Below are 21,475 nucleotides of genomic sequence, written 5' to 3'. Positions count from 1 at the left end.
TTGTTCATTTTATGTTAATTCTTGCCAGTAAGGAAATTAGAAATCTGGTTACACTATTGCTCTGCATCATATGCAACCAAGCTGTTGTGTGCATCCTATTAGTTAAAATCGATTAAACTATTGGTTGGATAGTTAGTCATACATTTCAAATCATATACAGTATTATCTTTAACATTAAATTCCCTAACAAACTCTAGATTATTGAAGCTAGGCCCCCTTTCATCTATTTAGATATTTCCTCCCTGAAATGCTTAAACATTAATGGCTGGAATTTTTAGTCCAGGAGCAGGCATGCTACTACTTAAACTTAACGCTGAACCAGCAGCCTCCATGTTCCTAACAAGTCACAAGATCTTTGAGCTAAAGGAAGCACTTCTATCTTTGCCCAGTGATTCCACATAAGATAAAATTGCAGAGTATGGTTAGAATTATCTCTACACTCCTCACGCTTGCCATCCATAGAGCTCATTCTGTCCCTGCATATGGTACACTTGTTGTAAGGATCAGACTTTTTTGAAAATCTTCCTCACTTTGCAAATAGACCAAACCCACTCTTGAAAAACTTTGGAGACATTCCATAGAATCCATACAATTGAAACAAGACCTAACCACTAATAAACAGTGAAAGGGCACATAATTGTTAGAGCTAGTTGGGCTATGTGTACAAGGCCAGCCATCTCTTAAGGTAGCTACTTTGCATGGTGGGAGAGAGCCATAGAAACTTACTTTCTAGGTTATACTTTCCAACTTCCCAGAGAAGAAAGAGCAGTGAATTTCGTTAAGTTTTGGAATAATTAATTTTGATAGAAAAATATTTTAATTTTTACCGGAAATGCATGGGATATTCACTCTAAGGAAAAGCTTGAGCCAAAATAAAGATAAAATAAAATTTTCACCATGATGTGTGTAAATCCCTGTTCCTACTAATAAATAGAGCTATTGTGTAAGAAAATGGCAGCATCCCAACTGCCCTTCTGATTTCTCATTTATCTTCTAATCACTGACTTAGCAGGCTGCATTTATTTTGTATGGTGAAATTTTTGTTTGGATACTTTTCTATTTGTATATCATAACCTACTTAATTGCCTGCACATGGAGCATTTAAGGTTCCAAACACTTTGCATGAGCTTATTCATCCTTTAGTGGATCAAGCTATGCCAATCCCTTATGCAGAGCATGTACCAGTTTCAACTACTGTGATGATCTTTCTTTAGGATAGTTCTTGTCAGTTGGCTATTCAGATCATGTACCTGTTTCCAACATAGATGATATTAACCTATTTAAAAGAAGGAAATTTTCTCACTCCTCTTTGGAGGAATTCAAAACTTCTCTTTCAAACGGACGTGGAAAGAATAGAGGAGTTGATTCAGTTATTGAATCTTTTGTGACAAACTTTATAACCCAACTGATATTAAGCTCTTGAGTAATAGCAAAAATCTGTAAAACGTTTCAATTGTATGATGTTACTCCCTTAAGGTGAATTTTTACTGTACATCAAAGAAAGAATAAGTACTGTACATCATCTGTAGTTCTTTTTGATGGACCAGATAGGATGTCTAAATCTCTTTGCGGGCCTATTTCTTTTAATTTGATAATGTCACGAGATGGCACTGTATAATGATTATGTCTGGTGTACAACCTTCTATTAGTGTTGCACTACGGTATGGGATATCACATGCTAGTAAGGGTTTGATTCTCATCCGTGGCATGTCACATTCATGTATCATATAACCGTCGACACTGTCTAAATCAAAAGAACTTTTTATTTCTTCTTGATAGCAGATAAACATGACAAATCAGGTTTACAATCTTCAGGCATTTTCCTTACTTTATTGAAGAAATTATGTAAAATAGGTTTTGTATGGTTATGAATTAGATTTTTAAGTTTTATCCTGGTAATTCAATGATGCAGGTGATTTTCATGGAAGTAATTATTGGCTATGCACCTCGAGGTACTTTGGTGTTATTATGTTTGCTCACTTTCTTTATGGCATAGTTTAGAGGACAGCTGCCTGAAGTAGCAACCAGTCTTTTTTTTTATTCTCCAGTCTTGCAAGAACTACACCAGTCTCTTTGCTAATTGACATAGAAGATTGAAATCTGGTGGCATTCCACCGCGTTTAAGATCTTGCAGTATTGCAATTAGCAGTCTTTGTGTCGCACCAAGCATAGCTGCTCTGGTTGTTGTGTATTTAGTATTTTCTTCTTGAATATAAATTGGCAAGCATTATGGTTGGCAATAGCTTATTGGGTGATTGCTGTTAGTTAATAAATTTATAGAAAGATGACCTAAACAAATTGTGGCTAAGTCCTTTCCACAATATACCTCACCATGATTCCCGTCTCATGTTATCAACAAACGATCGAGACTCCTTTCTCTCTTCAGTGAGAGCTATTAGGTTTTATATCAGAATGATCATATACAGAAGGGAAAATGCCTCAATGCTGCAGCGGTCCAAGATCGTAAAGAGGAAATTATAATAATGTAGTTGCCGAGGGAGAAACAGTTGATATTGTCAGTTTTAAGAACTTTTTAATCTGTTTAATACATAGCCAAAGAAATCAAACCTATGTTTCTTTGCACAGGTTGTCACAAAAGAACACACATTACCAGTGGGGAAAGAGGTTGATGAATCAATATTTGTGCCTTCACTAATCACTGATACTGTCAAGAGAGTTTTCAAAGATCTATGCCTCACATTGACATGAGTATTTTGTTCAAATCTAAAATTGTCTGACTTGATGAAAGTTTCTTGCTTTGTAAATCAAACCAATCAGTTATTAGACGGTTTCTTACTTTATATAGTACATCAGTTCTGTACTTAATTAATTAGGCATGCACAACTGTTTGGGGGTGTTCAGCACCTCTGCCCCTCAATTAAATATGAATTCAGGTACAGTTTATACTTTATATGATTGAGATAATGATGTGCTGTAAAACAATTATGACATATAAAAAAAATCGTAAGTTTTTTTACACTCCCATTAATCATAAAATGAGTGCCTCTCTCCAAGCCCCTAAATTTAAAAAACATATAGGTTTCACATAAAATGAAGTGCTTGTTTAGTACATACCTTTGATTCCTAAGGGTGCATGCATAGTAGGACTACCCTTTTCTTCTTGTTCTTTCAGACTGTAAAGAAAAGGTTGGTGATTCTAAGAACAATTGGGTACATTATGATTAAAGGGTTTAGTTATAAAAAACTATAGATTTTTAAAAGAAAAATTGTAGTTACTAGAAAAAAAGAAAATGCTATTAATATGAGAGTTGGAGAACTACTAGTTCAAGTAATTTTTTACACTATTAATACAACATATTTGTAATCAGTTCTTATTATTTTCATAATGGCTAAATACATTGCTACAGGCTAATGTATTAAAAAATTTGTCCCTGTGCTTAAGGAAAAGTACTTGCTCATCAAAATTAATTCTTTACCATGTTATGAAGTTCTTTCAGTATTTACTTTTAGTCTATACTGTAGGAACTACACACCCATTAAGAGTGAATTAAATGTTTTTGTATCATTGTATATACCAAGAATTACCACCTCAAGAAGCTTTGTGTATTGTGTGCTCCTGCTCCTTTAATAGATGGCATTTTGTTTTAGTCTCCTCCATTTAACGCTACTCAAAGAATAGTCAAAGCTACGGGTGATTGTGATCTACTTTAGGGAGGTAGGCAGGATTAGATCAAAATGATAGGATGTTCCTTTCCTTGTCGGCAGAATGTGTATGCTGTACTATACTTGTTTTTTCTTTTTTTTAATCCTTATTTTGAATAACATTTGATATAGATTTAGTTTTGCATGTTACAGCTCCTCTAGATCAGTGGTTCCCAACCTGGGGGAAATTTCCCCCTGGGGGGAAATTTGAAGCTTCCAGAGGGGAAATAATTACACTACCTACTAACTAAAACAAGCGGAAAATGTCCTCATAGTACGTGCGGCAATTTGTTGTTAGCCATTCAATTGTGATATGATCATATCAGTTCTCACTGACATGATATTCAATTGGAGGATTGGAGTATCACGCCCATTTCTGAGGCAGGCGAGTGGGCCTGAGGGCTGGGCGGGGCATGAAGGGGGAAATCTGGATGGTTGAACTGGGAGCAGGTGGGAAATGACAGAAAAAAGGTTGGGAACCACTGCTCTAGATTATCAATAAAATATGGAATGTCTGTGCATGAGATGTATGAATCCAGTTGTATGTACAGGCCTAGAATTTTATATTTCATGATCCTTTAACCTAAGTTAAAAAAAAAAAAAAAGTCAAATTCATTTAATAAGAAAACATTTTAGGAACCTTAGAAGTAAACTTTGAAATATATATCAGGATTTATTATTTTTCTTAAGATATTTTCCACTAAGATATATATTGTCTCTTTTCAACTTCACTTTTGATAACAGTAGTGCTGTACACTACAATATAGTAATTCATATACGTTGTACATGATTCAGGAGAAATGTTTGTATTGTTATATAATTTTAAGAACTTAAGACATATGTATTGTTCAATGAATAAAATGTAAACAATATAACATACAATAATTATTTTTCCCCTCTTAGAATATTGAATATCCTTTATAAATCTTTTAAGTACTGAAGGCAAATTTTCATACCTTTTTAAATATCCAGTTTTAAGGTAGTTATGATATAATGATAAATTATGCTATTTACATCTTACACTTTGTAGTTGAATTATTTTAATGTTAAAGATCTCTTCAATTTGTATTTACTGATATTATACAACCTATGCAAACATGCTGTAATTATATCTGTACAAGTAACCTTAACCCTTTTACCCCCAGGCTATTTGGAAATTTCCAACCCTTAACCCCCAGGGGTTAATTTTTTCAAGCACATTTTGCAGTATATTTTTTAGAAATTGCTCTAACAGCCTTAATTTTCATCACAGAGAGGTCAGGTTGGTCTCATTCTCTTGGAAAATGCCTGAAGTTTCTCAAAAAATATCAAAAATATGCAAAAAAAAATTTAAATAGCAGTTTTTTGCAAGAACGTACCGGTACGTCCATGGGGGTAAAGGGATGAGTTTTGTGAAACGTACCAGTACGTCCTTTGGGGGTAAAAGGGTTAACTTCCTATTACTCCAGACTTATCATCTTTTAATTTGGACTTTTTTTGGGTCTAGTACATAACTGATTGCTGAACTATCTTGGACTAAAATACACAGTACGAGTAGTTTATTGCAATGTATGATAACATCCTAATGAAAAATTTTAGAATCTCTAAATCTGTTGGAGCAAAATAATAAAAAGCCATATGAAAGTGGAAGTACTTACTTTATTGCAAAGGTAAGGAGCAACTGTCTCTAATGTTTTTTTTTCAACTTACAAAACACTGTAATTTTAATGAAATTTTTTTTTTTATTGCTATACAGTACTCGCCTGATGTTCATATTGCTTTCATCTCCAAAAGCTTGGAACATCGATGTTACCCCTCAAAATTAAGAAATTTCCCATTATCTTAACTTTCAATATACTGATAAGATTTACCGGTATCTAACAACAATAATATGTTGAACATATTGCACCGCTCTTCATTCTTGAAGTAGAAATAATTCCCTATCTTCTTGATGCCACCAGTGAGTAGGGAGAAAGGTGGGCATGTACTGTATATAAACATCAGGTGAGTATAGGAATAAATCTCTTAATTACTGTTATATAGAAAAACCTAATAACTGTAGAACAACACATTTTTTCACTAAAAGCAATAAATTAAATTTGACAGGTCACTAGACTGCTATCCCAAAGACCAATTCTACCAAATTATACACTTGAATTCACCATGGTACCAGCCCACATCACCAGCCACTGTAGGCTCTAAAGCCAAACAATCCTGAAGTGTAAACCAGGACGTTTTAAGCTGTTTAGCGAATACAAATTTGGTACGCCTTATTTTCAATTATTTCATTACATTTAGATTCCATTCTTTTGAGCTTCGTAACCAAACAGTAATACTGAATGATACCGGATTCTTGGACGGTGTTCGTTGAATTGAATTGAATATAAAATTTAGGCCGTAACCCTTTTACCCCCAGGCTCTTTGGAAATTTCCAACCCTTAACCCCCAAGGGATTATTTTTTCCCCAGCACATTTTGCAGTATATTTTTTTTTAAATTGCTCTAACAGCCTTAATTTTTGTCATAGAGAGGTCAGGTTGGTCTCATTCTCTTGGAAAATGCCTGATTTTTTTTCAAAAAAAATATCAAAAATATGAAAAAAAAAATTTTTATAGCATTTTTTTGCAAGGACGTACCGGTACGTCCATGGGGGTAAAGGGATGAGTTTTGTGAAACGTACCAGTACGTCCTTTGGGGGTTAAAGGGTTGAGCCAAGCAGGGCATCCAAGGCCATTCAGCGCTGTATGATGCAAATTAATCAACCATACCCGTACTCTCACATTTGGTATCGTTGTAATTCTAACACAGTATTGTACCACCAACCAAATTAGGCACGTTACCTCTAATATCCATAAAATCATCCAAATAAAATTAAATAGAATTACCAGTCAAGGAAAATTATCCCTGAATAAGTGACCACCTTTTGTGAAAAAAAAAATGGTTGCAAACCTTGTGTCTCCAATTAACTTTTTAGCTCTTGCGCAGTACAGTACAGTATTACACATCCAGATTACATTACCCCGTAAATGTAAACAATGTTCAGGATTATGTACTACTACTTACAAATACATTACTTTTTACATCAAAACGTGAATCTGCTCAAAAAGGAACGCAGCGGTAGATGCACACGTCAGGAGAGACAATACAAGACTGAGGTCGAGACAGCTTGAGATGGGATGTTGTGCTGGGCGCAGAGGGAGTTGCGGGAAGTGAGCTGGGTAAAAAGGAGCGCGTGACGTTTGAAATTGTTCCACAGCAAGAGTACTCGCGAATGTGATCTTTTTATTTAATAAGTTATATGGTTCTCTGGGTCGCGTAGAAGCGAAATCTCAAAGAATGAAATCACGAAAAGTGAGGGCGGACTGTTTAATATACGGACCATGAGCACTACCCTCAATAACACCACCTATTACAGTCCTGTATTCATTATGGTGTCAATCAACAACAACTCGTTGCAATTTATTGGTAAAAATAAATAAATTTTACTAAGAAATGACCCTCCAACTCAAATCTATTTAAGGTTGAAAACAAGGACCTCCTGATTAATACTGCCAAAAGCAGCTCAAATGTCAAGACTAGTCATACAAACCTCATCACCACAATCACATGATTTCTGCACAATTCTGGCCATTCTAAAAGCTTCTCAAGCTCTAAGGACTTTGCAAAAGCCAAACTGTAGACTATAGAGCAGATTACTGTATTACTTTTAGCATATCACTTCCAATGTTTAGTTAATAGGCATTAAAAACTTGATAATAATGTACTAAGATTAATAAAGGGATATCCTTTTGTCACCTTTTGGAGAAAAAAAAGGTGACTGTAGAATACTGGTAAACAGTTTGTCCTCTCCTTGATTACCTTTTTCCTCATTATTTACTCCACCATGTTCCTCAGCCCCTTAGGCATCTCTGGATCAGCCTGATGTGTCTTGTAGTCTATTGGTAATGATGTCTGAGATGGTCGCATTTGGATATTAACCTACATAAGACCACCACCAGTAGGTTTTTCACTTCCTCATCACAACCTTCATAATATTTGGGAGAGGCTCCCTTCTCTTAAATAAAAGGTGCACATTTTTTCATACGAGTCTTCTTCCCTGAACTGGAGTTTCAGGTGAGGACTGTTTCCCTTCCTTGCTCAAAAGGGGGTACATTGTATCGTGGAAGGAGAGCACCTGGAAAGGGTAAACTTACCTCCATAATAGGGAGAGGGTAGGTGGTATTATGTCTTATGTCTCTGTGCATGATGAGGATGAAAAGGACCGACTGTTCTAGGAAATTGTACAAAATGTGCTCATACCTGTTGTAGCTGCATCAAGAGAGGCAGACACATTCTCATAGGCAGGAACCACTGGCATATTTTGTATAATAAGCATGGCATATAAGAAAGAAGTTATAGACAGTGTCCCATATTGCAGTTACAGAAGTACAGCAGGTGTTAATACACCCCATATTGTACAAGAGGTAACACAGCTCAGAGGAAGCATGCGATATAAACAAATAGTGTAACATAGTTGAAACTGTTAAAATCAAGGGACAGAAAGCCCTGCATGAACAGTAAAATCCTTTAAAACAGCTTTGATTTTAAATTACTTAACTTCCATATTTTCCTTTTAATACATTGGCTAGTGTAACTTTTGAAGATGTCTCCTTGCAATTCTGTAGATTTTCTAATGATTGTATGGAAAGCAGGGACTTTAGTCTGTTTTCTATTAGCAAACTGTTGCATGATGAATTTACCACTTTCTTATTTAATGGATTTTGAGCGAAGCGAAAAATCTATTTTTAGGTGAGATAGCCATGTCGTCCTGATGGAAGGTTCCTATAGGTAGCTTTCTAAGGGATATTTGACTACAGTGATATTCCCAGACAATTAACCTTTAGGTCTCCAGAATTCTAACTCCTGGCGCGAATATCCTTAAAATTTCTCTAAGGATATCGCATAATATCAGGGGACGTATATCTTGATATGACACATAGCAATCTTCACCCCGAATAGCATTTCCGTTTCGAGGGGGAAGAGTGGTAAAAATAGAAGGTTACCCTTCCTCTCGTACTACTACTAGATTCTAGATGGCGCTGTATCCAAGATGATGCTCATTCCTTGTAACATTGAGCATGGTGTAACAGATATAGTAATTTCGGGAGGGATCCTGCCAAGGCCTTTTCTATAGAAAAGAGGGTGGGTCCATCAGGACGACATGGCTATCTCCCCCAAAAATAGATTTTGAGTGAATTTTGGGTTCAAGCCATGTCGTCCTGATGGAAGTTTACCAAAGAATTACTAGAAAGTACTGTATCTGTGGATTTTCATAGGTGCCTTAACCTTGGGACAATTTTTCTATGGTCATCCGGACCATTGAGACAAATAACGTTACCGTTATCCGTCATTACCACTAATCATGGACAATGTTAGTGCTTCCTGCCCCTGCAGGAAAGAGCCATACTAGACAGTAGAAAAGGGGTCTCAAGGTTAGCATATATTGTATGAACAAACATAAGTATCAACTAGATATACAAAAGTCTCATGGTTTGTATATGTTGTCGGAACGACTAAGTTTCAACTACTGTATATCCTTTGTTTGTAAGCATACAATCATATGAGGTTTACTTAGTTGAATAAGTAAGAGAACTCTGGTATATTTATTATGCTAATTGCAGGGCGAAATAAGACGCAATTACACTCTAATGGACATTTATTTCGACCAAATGAAATATCGAGTGTAACGTGTCAAGGGAATTATACATACAACGTATACAGACAATATTTTTCTTCCTGAAAGGGAAGAAATGATGAGTGCCACTCTAAATTTGAAAATTTTTGATAAAATTTTCTAATATAATTTTCTGTAAATGTTGTATACTATCAACACTGTGTACTATGTACACACGGCACAAGTGTTATCTGTAAAATTCCACACCTGAGATTTTGAACAGTCTTAGTGTCACCATGGTGACACTCATTTAAAAGGTATCACACTGGAAGTGTCAACACCTTTTCACCCTAATTGATAGTCCCAATCAATTAACTGTTCATCGCAGCACTAGACGACAGGTTTTAATACACATAATGCTTCAGTTCGTGGACTTGCTTTGCGTAGTGTTTGTAGAACACTCTGGATGACTTCCATGCAGTATATGAGCGAAGACGCTCAAAGTCCATATACTGAAAAGAGTGATGAAGCAATTTTTCTTGGATCATGACCTGCGGGTATACTGCAGGATCCCCTCTGCGAATGAAGTAGGTGAGCTTCGCCCTCAGTTGTTTTAGGGATAAGTTTGATCCTGAAGTTTCTCCTTTGAAAAGCTCTCCTCCCCTGAAGTCTGAAGTTCTACAAAGATAGATCTTTTGACACTCTACTGGACACAGAGAGACATCTTCCTTCAGAGGGCAGATTCTCCAGGGACCCATTTCTTAGTGGGTAGCTCGTTCTTGGCGAGAAAGGTTGTATCAGGAAAGAGATTCAGTTCTACCACTTCTGTGAACTGAATGTGGCCCTCATTTCTTGATAGGGCTACTATTTCACTAACTCTAGACCCTGAAGCTATAGCGAACAGGAAAATAACCTTCTGGGTTAGATCCTTGAGGGAACAATCTTCATTTTTCACAGATGAAGCATAATGTAGGACCTTGTCCAAGGACCATGAAATGGGCTTCGGAGGAGCTGCAGGCCTATGTCTAGCGCATGCCTTTGGGATCTTGTTAAAGATTTCGTTCGTCAGGTCCATTTGAAAGGTGTATAGAAGAGGTCTAGTCAGGGTTGACTTGCACGTAGTTATCGTGTTGGCTGCCAGACCTTGTTCATGAAGGTGGATAAAGAAGGACAGACAGAAGTCTATTGAAATTTCTTTCGATCCTTTTGCTTTAACAAAAGCAACCCACTTTTTCCAAGACGATTCATATTGTCTTCTAGTTGACTTAGACTTGTATTCTTCTAAGAAGTCTATACTGCCTTTTGAGATCCCGAATCTTTTCTTAACCGCTAAGGCGAAAAAATCTTGAGATGGAGGTTTTGGGTTCTCTGTGATGAAGCGAAGACAGTCGACTTCTGAGCCCGCTGAGATAGTGCTGGGTTCGGTAAAAGGGCCGGCCTCAGTCTCAGTTCCATCACAAGAGGGAACCAGTTGCTCTTGGGCCACTTAGGGGCCACTAGAGCTCACATTCCCTAGAAGGATCTCAGCTTGTTGAGGACCTTTAGCAGGAGATTGGATGGAAGGAACAGGAAAATCCGGGTCCATTCGTTCCAACCTAGGGACATGGCGTCCGTTGCCTCCTCTAGAGGATCCTCGTATGGGGCTACATATCGAGGTAGTTTCTTGATGTCGCTCGTCGCGAAGAGGTCGATCTGCAGTTCCGGGACTTGTTCCAAGATGGAGGAGAACGAGTCTGCGTCTGGCGACCATTCTGACTCTATCGGCTTGAGGCTGGATAGAGCGTCCGCTGTCACATTGCGGACTCTTTGTAAGTGAACTGCTGATAGGTGCCATCTCTCTAGACAAAGGATGGCTAATATCACGTGGTTGATATGGGACGATCTTGAGCCTTGTCGGTTCAGACATCACACTATCACTTCGCTGTCCAAGATCAGCCTGATGTGGTCTGATCTGCGAGGGGAGAGTTTTCCCAATGTCAAGAGGACTGCCATGGCTTCCAAACTGTTGATGAGAAAGGCCTTTAACAGAGATGACCAAGTCCCTTGGACTTTCCTTTGATGGGAGTGAACTCCCCATTCTTCCGTCGAGGCATCCATGTGATGGTCATCGATGGCAGAGGTTGCAAGGGCATGGTCCTCATTAGGCTCTTGGCCTTTGACCATGGGTTGAGAATTGATCGTAGTAAGGCCGGTATCAGTCATTTTAGATCTCTTTGAGCGTTTGATGCATATCTTCGCCAGACTCCTGACACATCTTTCAGCTGTGCTCTTAGCACTGGGTCTGTTACTGCTGCGAACTGGAATGGAGGGACGGTGTGACCTCAGGTTCCAATGGATTTCCAGCCATTGAAACCCCTGAGCTGGAGAGAATCGAGACTTCTCTAAGTTGATCTTGCATCCCGGATGTTCCGAGAACTGGATCACTTATTTGGGCTTGCAGACCAGCCGTTTCGGATGCTGCCCGCACCAGTCAGTTGTCTGGGTACGCTGCTACCTGAAGACCTTCTAGGCGTAGTTGTTGCACGACTGCGTCTGCAAGTTTCATGAAGATACTTGGGGCTATGTTTAGTCCGAAGGGTATGGTTCTGAGAACATACTTTATCTTCTGTAACTTGAATCCTAGGTAGGAGGAGAGGGGGCGACTGACTAGAAGGTGCCAATAGGCATCTGTCAGGTCTATCGAGACTGTGAACGCCCCTTTTTGTAACAGGATCCTTAAGTGTTGAAGGATTAACATCCTGAACTTGCTGTTTTCTATGAACTTGTTGAATGGCGACAAGTCCAGAATGATTCTGAGTTTGTCTGAGTCCTTCTTGGGAACCCAAGACAGCCTTCCCTGGAATTTGATGGACTTTGCTTTCCTTATCACCTGTATGCTCAAGAGCTCTAGGGTATATTCTTCTAAAACGGGGGTGGAGTGTTGGAAGAATTAAGGAAATGATGGAGGAGACTTGTTCCATTTCCATCGTAGTCCAATCTTGATTAGGCCGTGGGCCCAAGGATCGAAGGTCCAACTATCCTGAAATTGTTGGAGCCTCCCTCCTACTGGAAGCATCTCCTTGCTTTGATTGACCGGAGGGTTTACCTCCTCGACCGCGTCCTCCCCTACCTCTTGAGGGATGTCTAGAGGAGCCCCGTCTGGATCCTTTACCTTTCAACCGAAAGGTAGTGATCTGCCTCTCAAACCCGGGGTTGAATGCTGGTGACTGGGCAACTAGCTGTTGAGGCACCACTTGGAAGGTGGTCTATGTTTGGGCCACCACTTGGGGCACTGCGGTCATAGTAACTGTGGGATGTTGTTGAGCAGGCCAAGGGGGAAGTCTAGATTTCTTCGTCTTCCTTTTAGGTTGGGGACCCGCATCCGGGGAAGACTTCCTCTTTGAAGAGATGCCCCACTTCTGGAGAAGGTTCCTATTCTCCGTGATGGCTTTCTCGACTACCTCTTCGACTACTTCGTTCGGGAAGAGGTCTTTACCCCAGATGTTAGAAGATATCAGCTTCCTGGGTTCATGTTTCACTGTTGCAGCAGCAAACATGAACTCTACAGGCTCTCCTAGCCTTCATGAAAGCATACATGTCCTTTACTAGGGTGGCCATATGCACTTTGGCCAGGACCATGAGCATGTCTGGGGTACTTCGTTGGCCTGCACACATCTCTATGCAGTTTTGTAGGGATTAAGATGCTGCAAGTCTCTCCTTTGTCTCTTGTTCCTTGCGCAAGAGAAAGTCAGAAAGTTTAGGGAGATTCTCGCTAAACTGTCGTCCAGCGATGTCTGCGTCCAGTTTCCCTACTGAGAAGGTTAGGTGGACTTCCTTCCATTCCTTCTCTTGCATGGGCAAGGCTAACGACAGAGGTCTGCACTCCTCTAGTGCAGGGCATGGTTTACCAGCCTCCACTGCCTTGGCAACAGATTTAAATGACTTCAACGAAAAGGGGAGGCTAGTGAAGCAGAAGTAAGAAAGGTAGGGCGTTTCTTGCTCCAGGCGGACACTTTCGAAACCGAATAGCCCGCCTTTCTCAGGCTACTTGACAAGAGAGCCTGTGCCATATCGTGGTCGAAAACCATGACCTTCTTCGATTCCGTCTCCTCTTTTGGCATTGGTTCATGCTTCAGTTGAATGAAGCAATCAGGGTAGGCGTTAAAGCTTGGCCAAAACTGGAGGTCGTCTAAGGGGACGGCTCCCATCTTCTCCGAGATGTAGAATTTGTCGCTTGTAATCGGCATAAACTCTGCATACCTCCAGGGATTGGTTTTGGAGCAGGTTGGGAGTTCTTGGACTCTGGGTCGCTTGTATGACCCTTGGGAGGTGATAAGTGGAGCTTCACGGAGCTCTCTGTCGAATCTCGCTTCCCTTGCTTCGCCTTGTTTGCGAATGTTCTCCTTTAAAGCCGTAAGATGTGCCAGTGCCTGGCTCATGTTGTCCAATGGCGGGGTAGAAGCTGAAGATGTCGAGGGTAACGACTCCGGTGCCGGCACAGACGGAAGGAACTCCGACTCGACATCATCATCTTCTTCCGGAGGTAGAGTAGACTCCACCTCGGGATCATCGTTTAATAGATAATTTTCAGTGTCCATAGACACTTCCGACATCCTTTCCTCCTGGTGGATGTCCATACTTTGCAACGCCTCACTGACATCCGTCTCGATGGCAATGTGGACGCAGGGAGGTCTGGATTGTGCTTGGGGCACAACAACTTCACTACCCACTTTCGGGAACAGCAAGCTACGCATCCTATCATTAGGTAGGTATGGTCCCGGAGAGTTCTTCTGGAACCCTCTTACCCACTTGCGCAGCTTTTCACGTGCCGCATCCCTCAACTCCGTTGACTTGGGGTCGTTGAAACCTTCAGTCACCAAGGTCCGGCAGATATTGCAGACTTGGGGGTCCCAATATTGCAGGGATTCGGTAATGATGGTGCAGGGGGCATGAGACCTGTACGCTTTGTGACCGAAAAAGTTCCTACTCCTATGGTTGCAGAAGATCGCATCGCATTTCATCTGGGGTTCCTCCTGTAAAGAAAGGAAAATTAAATGAGTATGCAATTGTTTATCTCATATGATAAACAGATATGCAAATATTAATATTTTAACCATTATAGCTTAGGATAGTAAGCTAGAAAGAAATTGGGAAAGACACGTACTTGTGTATCCCTTCCACCCAATTGCTGTGACCTCCCCCCAATATTAAGGACATAGAGTTTCCTTTATCAGGGCAACTCAGAAGAGTGTGGGGTAAGTATTAACTGATTTCTAATCGGAGTATTGAAGGAATTCTATTCTTTCAATATAGGATTGGTCTCAGCAAAAGACTGTACAAGGATACACAAGGTATGTGGGAAAATAACTACTGTATAATAAATGCTATAGTTTTCTGTCTGCCCTCCCAGCCGATTGCTGTGACCTCCCCCCCCCCCCCCCCCCCACCAAATTAAGACTACTGTATAGAGTTTCCTGATCAGGGAAACTCAAAAGAGAAGGGTTTTAACCTCTGGGGATGGAAAAGTGTACTACCACTGACCCCTCTAAACTATTTAATATTGTAGGGTAAGTTATTAACTGATTTCTAATCAGAGTATTGAAGGAATTCTATTCTTTCAATTTAGGATTGGTCTCAGCAAAAGACTGTGCGATGATACACAAGATATGTTGGAAAATAACTACTGTATAGTATATACAGTGAACCCTCGCTACTTCGCGGTTCGACCATCGCGGATTCACCACTTCGCGGATTTTTTCCATAACCCATATATATACAGTAATATATATATATATATATATATGTATGCAGGTATTTATGTATATATGTAGGTATGTATATGTGTATACATATAAATATATATATATATACACACACACACACACATATATATATATATATATATATATATATATATATATATATATATATATATATATATATATATATATATATATATATATCTAAAGTAGGAAGATGTGATGTAGTTCTAAGGGAAAAGTATGGGAAATATGTCTGGGTAATAAGCAAAGCTCTACCTCCAGTTTGTTTCTTCATTATGATCAGAGATAAATGTAAACAAAACATTGGTTGCCATTTTTTATCGTGCTTTTTAGCGTGTTTAGGAAATGCATGATATAAAATCACCTTTAATATTTGTGCCTGTTTTAGTTCAGGGTACTGTAGTACATGCATTAAGTGTTCTGTACATTAAAGGGTAGTTTGTTAACAGAACTACGTACAAGGGAAGGTTTTAAAAGTCTGAATATACATGTTGAATAAATAGGTAAATATGGTGTCACTACTTCGCGGATTTTCACCTATCGCGGCCGCGACTGGAACCTATCTACCGCGATAAACGAGGGTTCACTGTACAATAGTTTTCTATCTGCAGTATATACTATACTGCAAATATACTGGCTACTGTATAATCATGTACTGTAGTTCAGCCGGCATGTTGCCGGCAGGGATAGCACCTGGCGGCACAGTCCGGCCGGTGACATGCCGGCTGGGTAGTACCTGGCGGTACTGGTCCAGTCGGCATGCCGCTGACCGAGCAAGTACCTGACGGCACCGGCCCAGCCAGTGGGTTAGTACCTGGCGGCACTAGCTGACAGAGTGAGAAAAAGCATGGAGTGAAGGGCTGCCTTATTAAAATGTATGTTTACAATAAATAAGGGTGTAAGTATATAACCTTACTGTCTTCCTCCAGAATGAGGGTTCAAATGGAAGGGGAGAATGCATCATTCAGGCTTCCATCCAGCCGCAAGATCCGTTGCCGGCATTACCGGCTTCAGGAATGTGGATGGCAGTCCAAGGGAGGACTGAAGAACCTTCAGCAGCAGAAGTGTCTCCCACCGGCAGCCGTCATAGCCGGCACAACCTTCCCGGAGCCTTGTGTCCGTAAGGGAAAGACTGAGTGACTAAACAGCAGCTATGTAGGAGCCCGGCTGGCACCGCAACCTACCCAGCAAGCGGTGAGATTGCAGGACAACGGCCACAGGATTGCGATGGCTAAGTCATCGCTAAAGGACAGAGAGGGGAAGGGAAAAGGGTCCGGTATCAAGTGTAGAAGAAGGCGGCAGGATTGCAGCCACTTCCACACAAGAGTGAAACAATATTTCAGTATCAGCGCCATCCTAGGCAGCAGAAGAATATCTATTCTTCAGCCTAGGGTCTGCCAAATCTATCAAGTGTAGAAGGTGGCGGCAGGATTGCCGCTACTTCCACACAAGAGAGAAACAATGTTTCAGTATCGGCGACATCCTAGGCTGCAGAAGAATATCTATTCTTCAGCCTAGGGTCTGCCGACACAGGACTAGTCTTCTAGACTGCAGGGGAGAAGGTGGCAGCATCATACTACCACTTCAGGTGCAGCCTAGAGAGGCTTAGCCTCCTATGTCGGCAGCTGTAAGCCGGCAGGGGAGTGACTACTCACCCTGCTGCTCTGCCGCCGGCAGAAAGACTGAATACTCTGAGGTTCTGTCGAAAACCAAAGCCGAGATCTCGCCAGCAAAGGTGGCAGACAGAAAACCCTAGCCTAGTTAAGCCGGAGTGAACTACTCTAAGGCAAGACCAGATAGGGTACTCAAGAGGGAAGGAGGGATTACCCTTAAATCTCCACAGGAGACAAGTATCGAGTTATATAATTCTAGGAGATGTACTATCTCCCGCTGAATTGATAAAATGATACACGAGGGTAAACAGGGATAATGTCTGAAAGTATACTACAGCGCATAGGCTAGGTAGCATAGCGCGAGGCGAGATCCCGGCTACCTAAATCGCCGAAACTCTAACGTATACGATCGACAAAAGGAAGAGGAAATTATGCATAAAATATATATCTTTATTAGTATAATTGTGCGTAAATAGCTTTCATAATTTATTAATGCTATTACAACCGGGAAAGTCGTTCTGCTAACTAAATAACACATGCATAACGAACAACAGCACCCATGGCGCCTTCGGTGACAGTCCTAGCTTCTTAACACAATAAATGACTCTAATTTCACTGTGAAACAGGAGCTAAAAATTATACACTGTAAAGAATAAATACTCAACTTTCCAGAGGAAAAAGAAGCTGGAGATTGCATAATAAATCCTCACAAAAGTGATCAAAACGTTAGATCAACAGGAAATACCACCGTGTGAAATCGCTAAAAAATAGGAATGAGTGCCATCTTGGATACACCGCCATCTAGATACTAGTAGTAGTACGGGAGGAAGGGTAACCTTGATAACGGCTCCCCTTCTATTTTTGCCACTCTTCCCCCTCGAAACGAAAACGCTATTCGTGGTGAAGATTGCTATGTGTCGTATCAAGATACAAGTCCCCTGATATTATGCAATATCCTTAAGAGAAATTTTAAGGATATTCGCGCCAGGAGTTAGATTTCTGGAGACCTAAAAGTTAATTCTCTGGGAATATCAATGTAGCCAAATATCCTTTAGAAAGCTACTTATAGGACCCTTCCATCAGGACGACATGGCTTGAGCCCAAAAATGAAATTTACAATTAAATGTAAATTTTATTTAGGTTCAACTTAATATGAAAATTAAGCTTTTAGTAAATTTTGATTATTTTATTACATTCCTATTTCCATCTTTCCTTATCTTTATGCTTTTAAGAGCAAATATCCTTCTTAATTTCTTGACTGCTTTTCTTTTGATTATACCTCGATGGGTTTCATATTTTTCTATATGATAAGTATTGGCAATTGTTCATTTTTACTTGCCTCATGATTCAAGAAGTATAAATTCTACCCAATAAACTGAGTAATATTTCTACTACTGTATCTAAAACTAGTGGCGGTTTGCCCAGATATGAAACAAGGATGTTGCAACGTATATTCACTCTCAAGCAAACATGTCCTTTTAGGTGAATGAGTCCGACCTAAGTTCAGTATCATCTACCCTATGGGATGTCATCATAAGCCTGTGTGGAGAGGTTTGAAGAATTTTTTTATTCTTATTTTAAGGTCACACGTTGGTATTTATAATACCATTTACAGCAATATTTTACAATTTGGTTCTGGACAATTTGATATGCAGTAACCATGTTCCCTCAACATCAACGGCCTTCATAATAAAATTTTTTTCCTTAGAGATTTTAAGTTTAGCTATAAAACCTTAGAAAATGTATTTTCTATTTCCCTCTTAGACATATCTTAAAAAACATCTTGATCCTATCTATAGAGTTATTGCAAAATAACAAACAGGATTTCTTTCCTTAAAGAAAAGGAGAATAATGTAATGCATTTCAAACTACCGTATTTAAATGATCTCAATTTACAACTTATGGTACAAGATGTATGACATACTGTACTTAACAAAGCAAATCCTCTCACACAGGGAGGAGGAGAGGAAGGATCAGGATCGAACACTTTATCCGAGAAGACTGGTCTAGTGGACAAAATAACGACCATCGAGATGAACAACATGACGTTTTACAAGTGCACCCTATGCTCGTATTATAACATCAGGAAAGTGTACTTAATTCGACACTTACGAACTCACACAGGAGAGAAGCCATACAAATGCCCTTTCTGTCCCACCAAATTCTCACAGAAAGGAACACTGACTTATCACATCCGATCTCATACAGGAGAGAGACCTTTTTTATGTCCCGTATGCTGCCAGAGTTTCACCAGGAAGTACAGCATGAGAAAACACATGATGACACATCAATAGTAGGAGTGATATTTTTTAAACTACTGTATCAGGCTGCTGTTATTTATGGTATGTGGTAGTTACAATTGGTTGCCGTAGTATTGAAAGAATGGTTTAGTTCTACTGTGCAAGAAATCTTTCATTTTTTCATAGAAGCCTAACTTTTTATATATTTTTTTATTTACAAGTAGTGTATAGTAGTGTGGTGTTTGATTTTGCAAAAATTTTTATGAGAAGATCATAGACTTGAAGCTTAAATTAATCTTATGTTGTACTATTTTGTAATAAAGTATTATTATTTGTATGCAAGTAATTAGTATGTCTTTAAACATTTTCAATATTTACTTCTCTACCTATCATCGCATGAATAGTAATAGCTAGTATTACTGTTTAGTGTGTCTGTGTAAATACACCAAGAGTTTTTTTTTATTCTATTTTATACAAAATAATGTGGGAAAACTGTATTACAAATGAGGAATTGTCAGAGGGATATTGTATTTAAAAACTGGAAATTTTTTTTATTGAGATGGGATGAGAAGTAGCTGGTCCAAAAATACATTACCAAATACAGTGGTAGGATGAAAATGTGTCGGAGGAACCAGGAAATTATGAGGAAAAGGAATAGATGAACTAGGCCAAATTTGAGCTCAGGAAGACTAAATGCAGGACATAAGAGTGAGGAGAATTAATTTTACTCCTAAACCATGAAGTGAAGAACTGACATAAAACCAAGTGTAAAATAATGCTTTGTTGGTCAATATTGTAATAGATATCTCAATTCATCAAAATGGGGATTATTTGAATGTGATTTCTTGCAAAGTATAAGGAATTACTTCTTTTTGAAGTTGATGACTGGCACCCATTCTTAGATTATTTCTATAAGACTTTCCTGGCGTTCATGATGCTTATCTCAAAGCCTATTTTAATAGTGATGTTTACCCTAAGAATAAAAATTTCTCTTTTTCTTTTGTTACAATAGGCTTAGGCTTCAGTTAAAGTATTGAGACAATCTGGCAGTAACCTCAAATTGGATATGCTGCAGATCATTTGTCTCTTCGGTACTCTTGTTGCCATCTCGTTCTGTAGTTGGTATTTTAACCCCTTCCTCAGTTTTCTTCTGTTTTGTGAGATTTAAATTATTAGCAATAAAAAGCTGTCTTCTGGATTTTTTAACAATTCCCAAAGGAGTTGTTTAGGGAATTAATGCTGGGCAATCATGATTTTCATTCTCATATGTCTGTCTTGTGCCAGAGGCAATACAATACTGTGATTTAGGTACAATAATCGTGACGAATGTGAATCATTTACTGTTACTCTTCTGAAGAGGTATACAGGTATTCAGATGGTAGCTGACCATTTTAAGAGGTACAAAGGTAAAACAAAGTAACATTTATTTCAAGGAAAATCCTGAGAAGATGAGGCAAATGACTAGTTTAGTAGAGTGGGGGTAATGATGATAATGCCTCTGTAGCTACTGTATCAACAAAATTTCAGGGTTTTATAGTAATGAGCTTCTTAGGCTCTTTACCTCTTTTGCTTTGTTTGGTAAATAAAAGACCAGTGAGTGTTTGGGTAAAGGCAGTGATCCTAGCTTAACTCCTCAAGTTTTACCAAGCAGTTCTAGAGCACTAGTCAGTAGGGGTTTGGAGGGTGCAAAGCATATGGTGGAGTGGATTGCCTCTAACCGAGACTTGCACTCTTGAATGACTGTACTTCAGGTCCTTCTTTTGTAAAACCTCCATAATTCCATAGTCTGGTTTGCTCTTTACAAACTGCAGATTCTGAGATAGAGGACCAAGCTGGTAGCCTGGATTCTAATATCCCTCCACTTGCTAAAGTAGATGCTCATTATTAAGGGATTTTGACAAAGGAAAAATCTATTTCTGGGGAGATACCTGTGACGCCCGGTGAAAAGAGTCCTTCCTTACACTTTTCTGATATAAATACTTCCAAATATACCAGAGAAATTAAAGTATGGAATGCAGAGGTTACTACCCTTGTGCGAACACCCTGTGGGCGTCGTTTATAAAGCAGGGGCGTGTGAAAACCACTATTCACAGGCTGTCTCCCATTTAGGTAATTCCTTCATCAAAGGGGAGGGCCGTAACAGAGGCCCTAGTGGTTTTTACACGCCCCTGCTTTATAAACGACGCCCACAGGGTGTTCGCGCGAGGGTAGTAACCTCTGCATTCCATACTTTAATTTCTCTGGTATATTTGGAAGTATTTATATCAGAAAAGTGTAAGGAAGGACTCTTTTCACCGGACGTCACAGGTCGACCCAGAAAAACATTTTATACCTATGTTAATGGTTTGGCATATCATATGGTTCCTGTAGATCAAGAAGACTAATATTAGATATATTTCAAAAGTTTCAGCAGGAACTGAACTGTTGAATTATATTTCATATGACAGTGAGCATTGTTGTAATGTAGGTTTGTCCACCAGCACATCAAAAGTTTTCCCTAGCGACGTTAATGTCCAGCCATCCCTTGTTCAATGAACCAATACCTTTTCCAAGTTCAGCAGAGGCT

The 21,475-nt window shown here is 39.3% G+C and overlaps 1 protein-coding gene and 1 long non-coding RNA gene across 6 annotated transcripts in view; one reads left to right on the top strand and one right to left on the bottom strand.

Annotated features, from left to right (window-relative positions):
* Positions 1–21,475, bottom strand: part of LOC137624566 (uncharacterized) — a 67,167-nt gene that overhangs the window by 15,536 nt on the left and 30,156 nt on the right. Inside the window, exon 3 of the long non-coding RNA XR_011040748.1 lies at positions 3,076–3,134. This is a non-coding gene — a long non-coding RNA (uncharacterized lncRNA). The remainder of the gene's footprint in view (positions 1–3,075; positions 3,135–21,475) is intronic.
* Positions 1–21,475, top strand: part of LOC137624564 (zinc finger and BTB domain-containing protein 14-like) — a 184,115-nt gene that overhangs the window by 133,207 nt on the left and 29,433 nt on the right. The window contains exon 6 of one of the 5 annotated variants that reach the window (XM_068355495.1): positions 18,625–19,011. The exons of the other annotated variants lie outside the window; for them this stretch is intronic. Within the exon in view, the coding sequence (XP_068211596.1) occupies positions 18,625–18,963 (339 nt within the window). The 3' untranslated portion in view covers positions 18,964–19,011. The remainder of the gene's footprint in view (positions 1–18,624; positions 19,012–21,475) is intronic. 5 annotated transcript variants of the gene reach the window in all.

Source organism: Palaemon carinicauda, chromosome 31 (assembly GCF_036898095.1).
Source record: "Palaemon carinicauda isolate YSFRI2023 chromosome 31, ASM3689809v2, whole genome shotgun sequence".
In the NCBI taxonomy this organism is placed as follows: Eukaryota; Metazoa; Arthropoda; class Malacostraca; order Decapoda; family Palaemonidae; genus Palaemon; species Palaemon carinicauda.
Note: the sequence above shows the minus strand (reverse complement) of the source record. Positions and strands in the feature narration are given on the sequence as shown.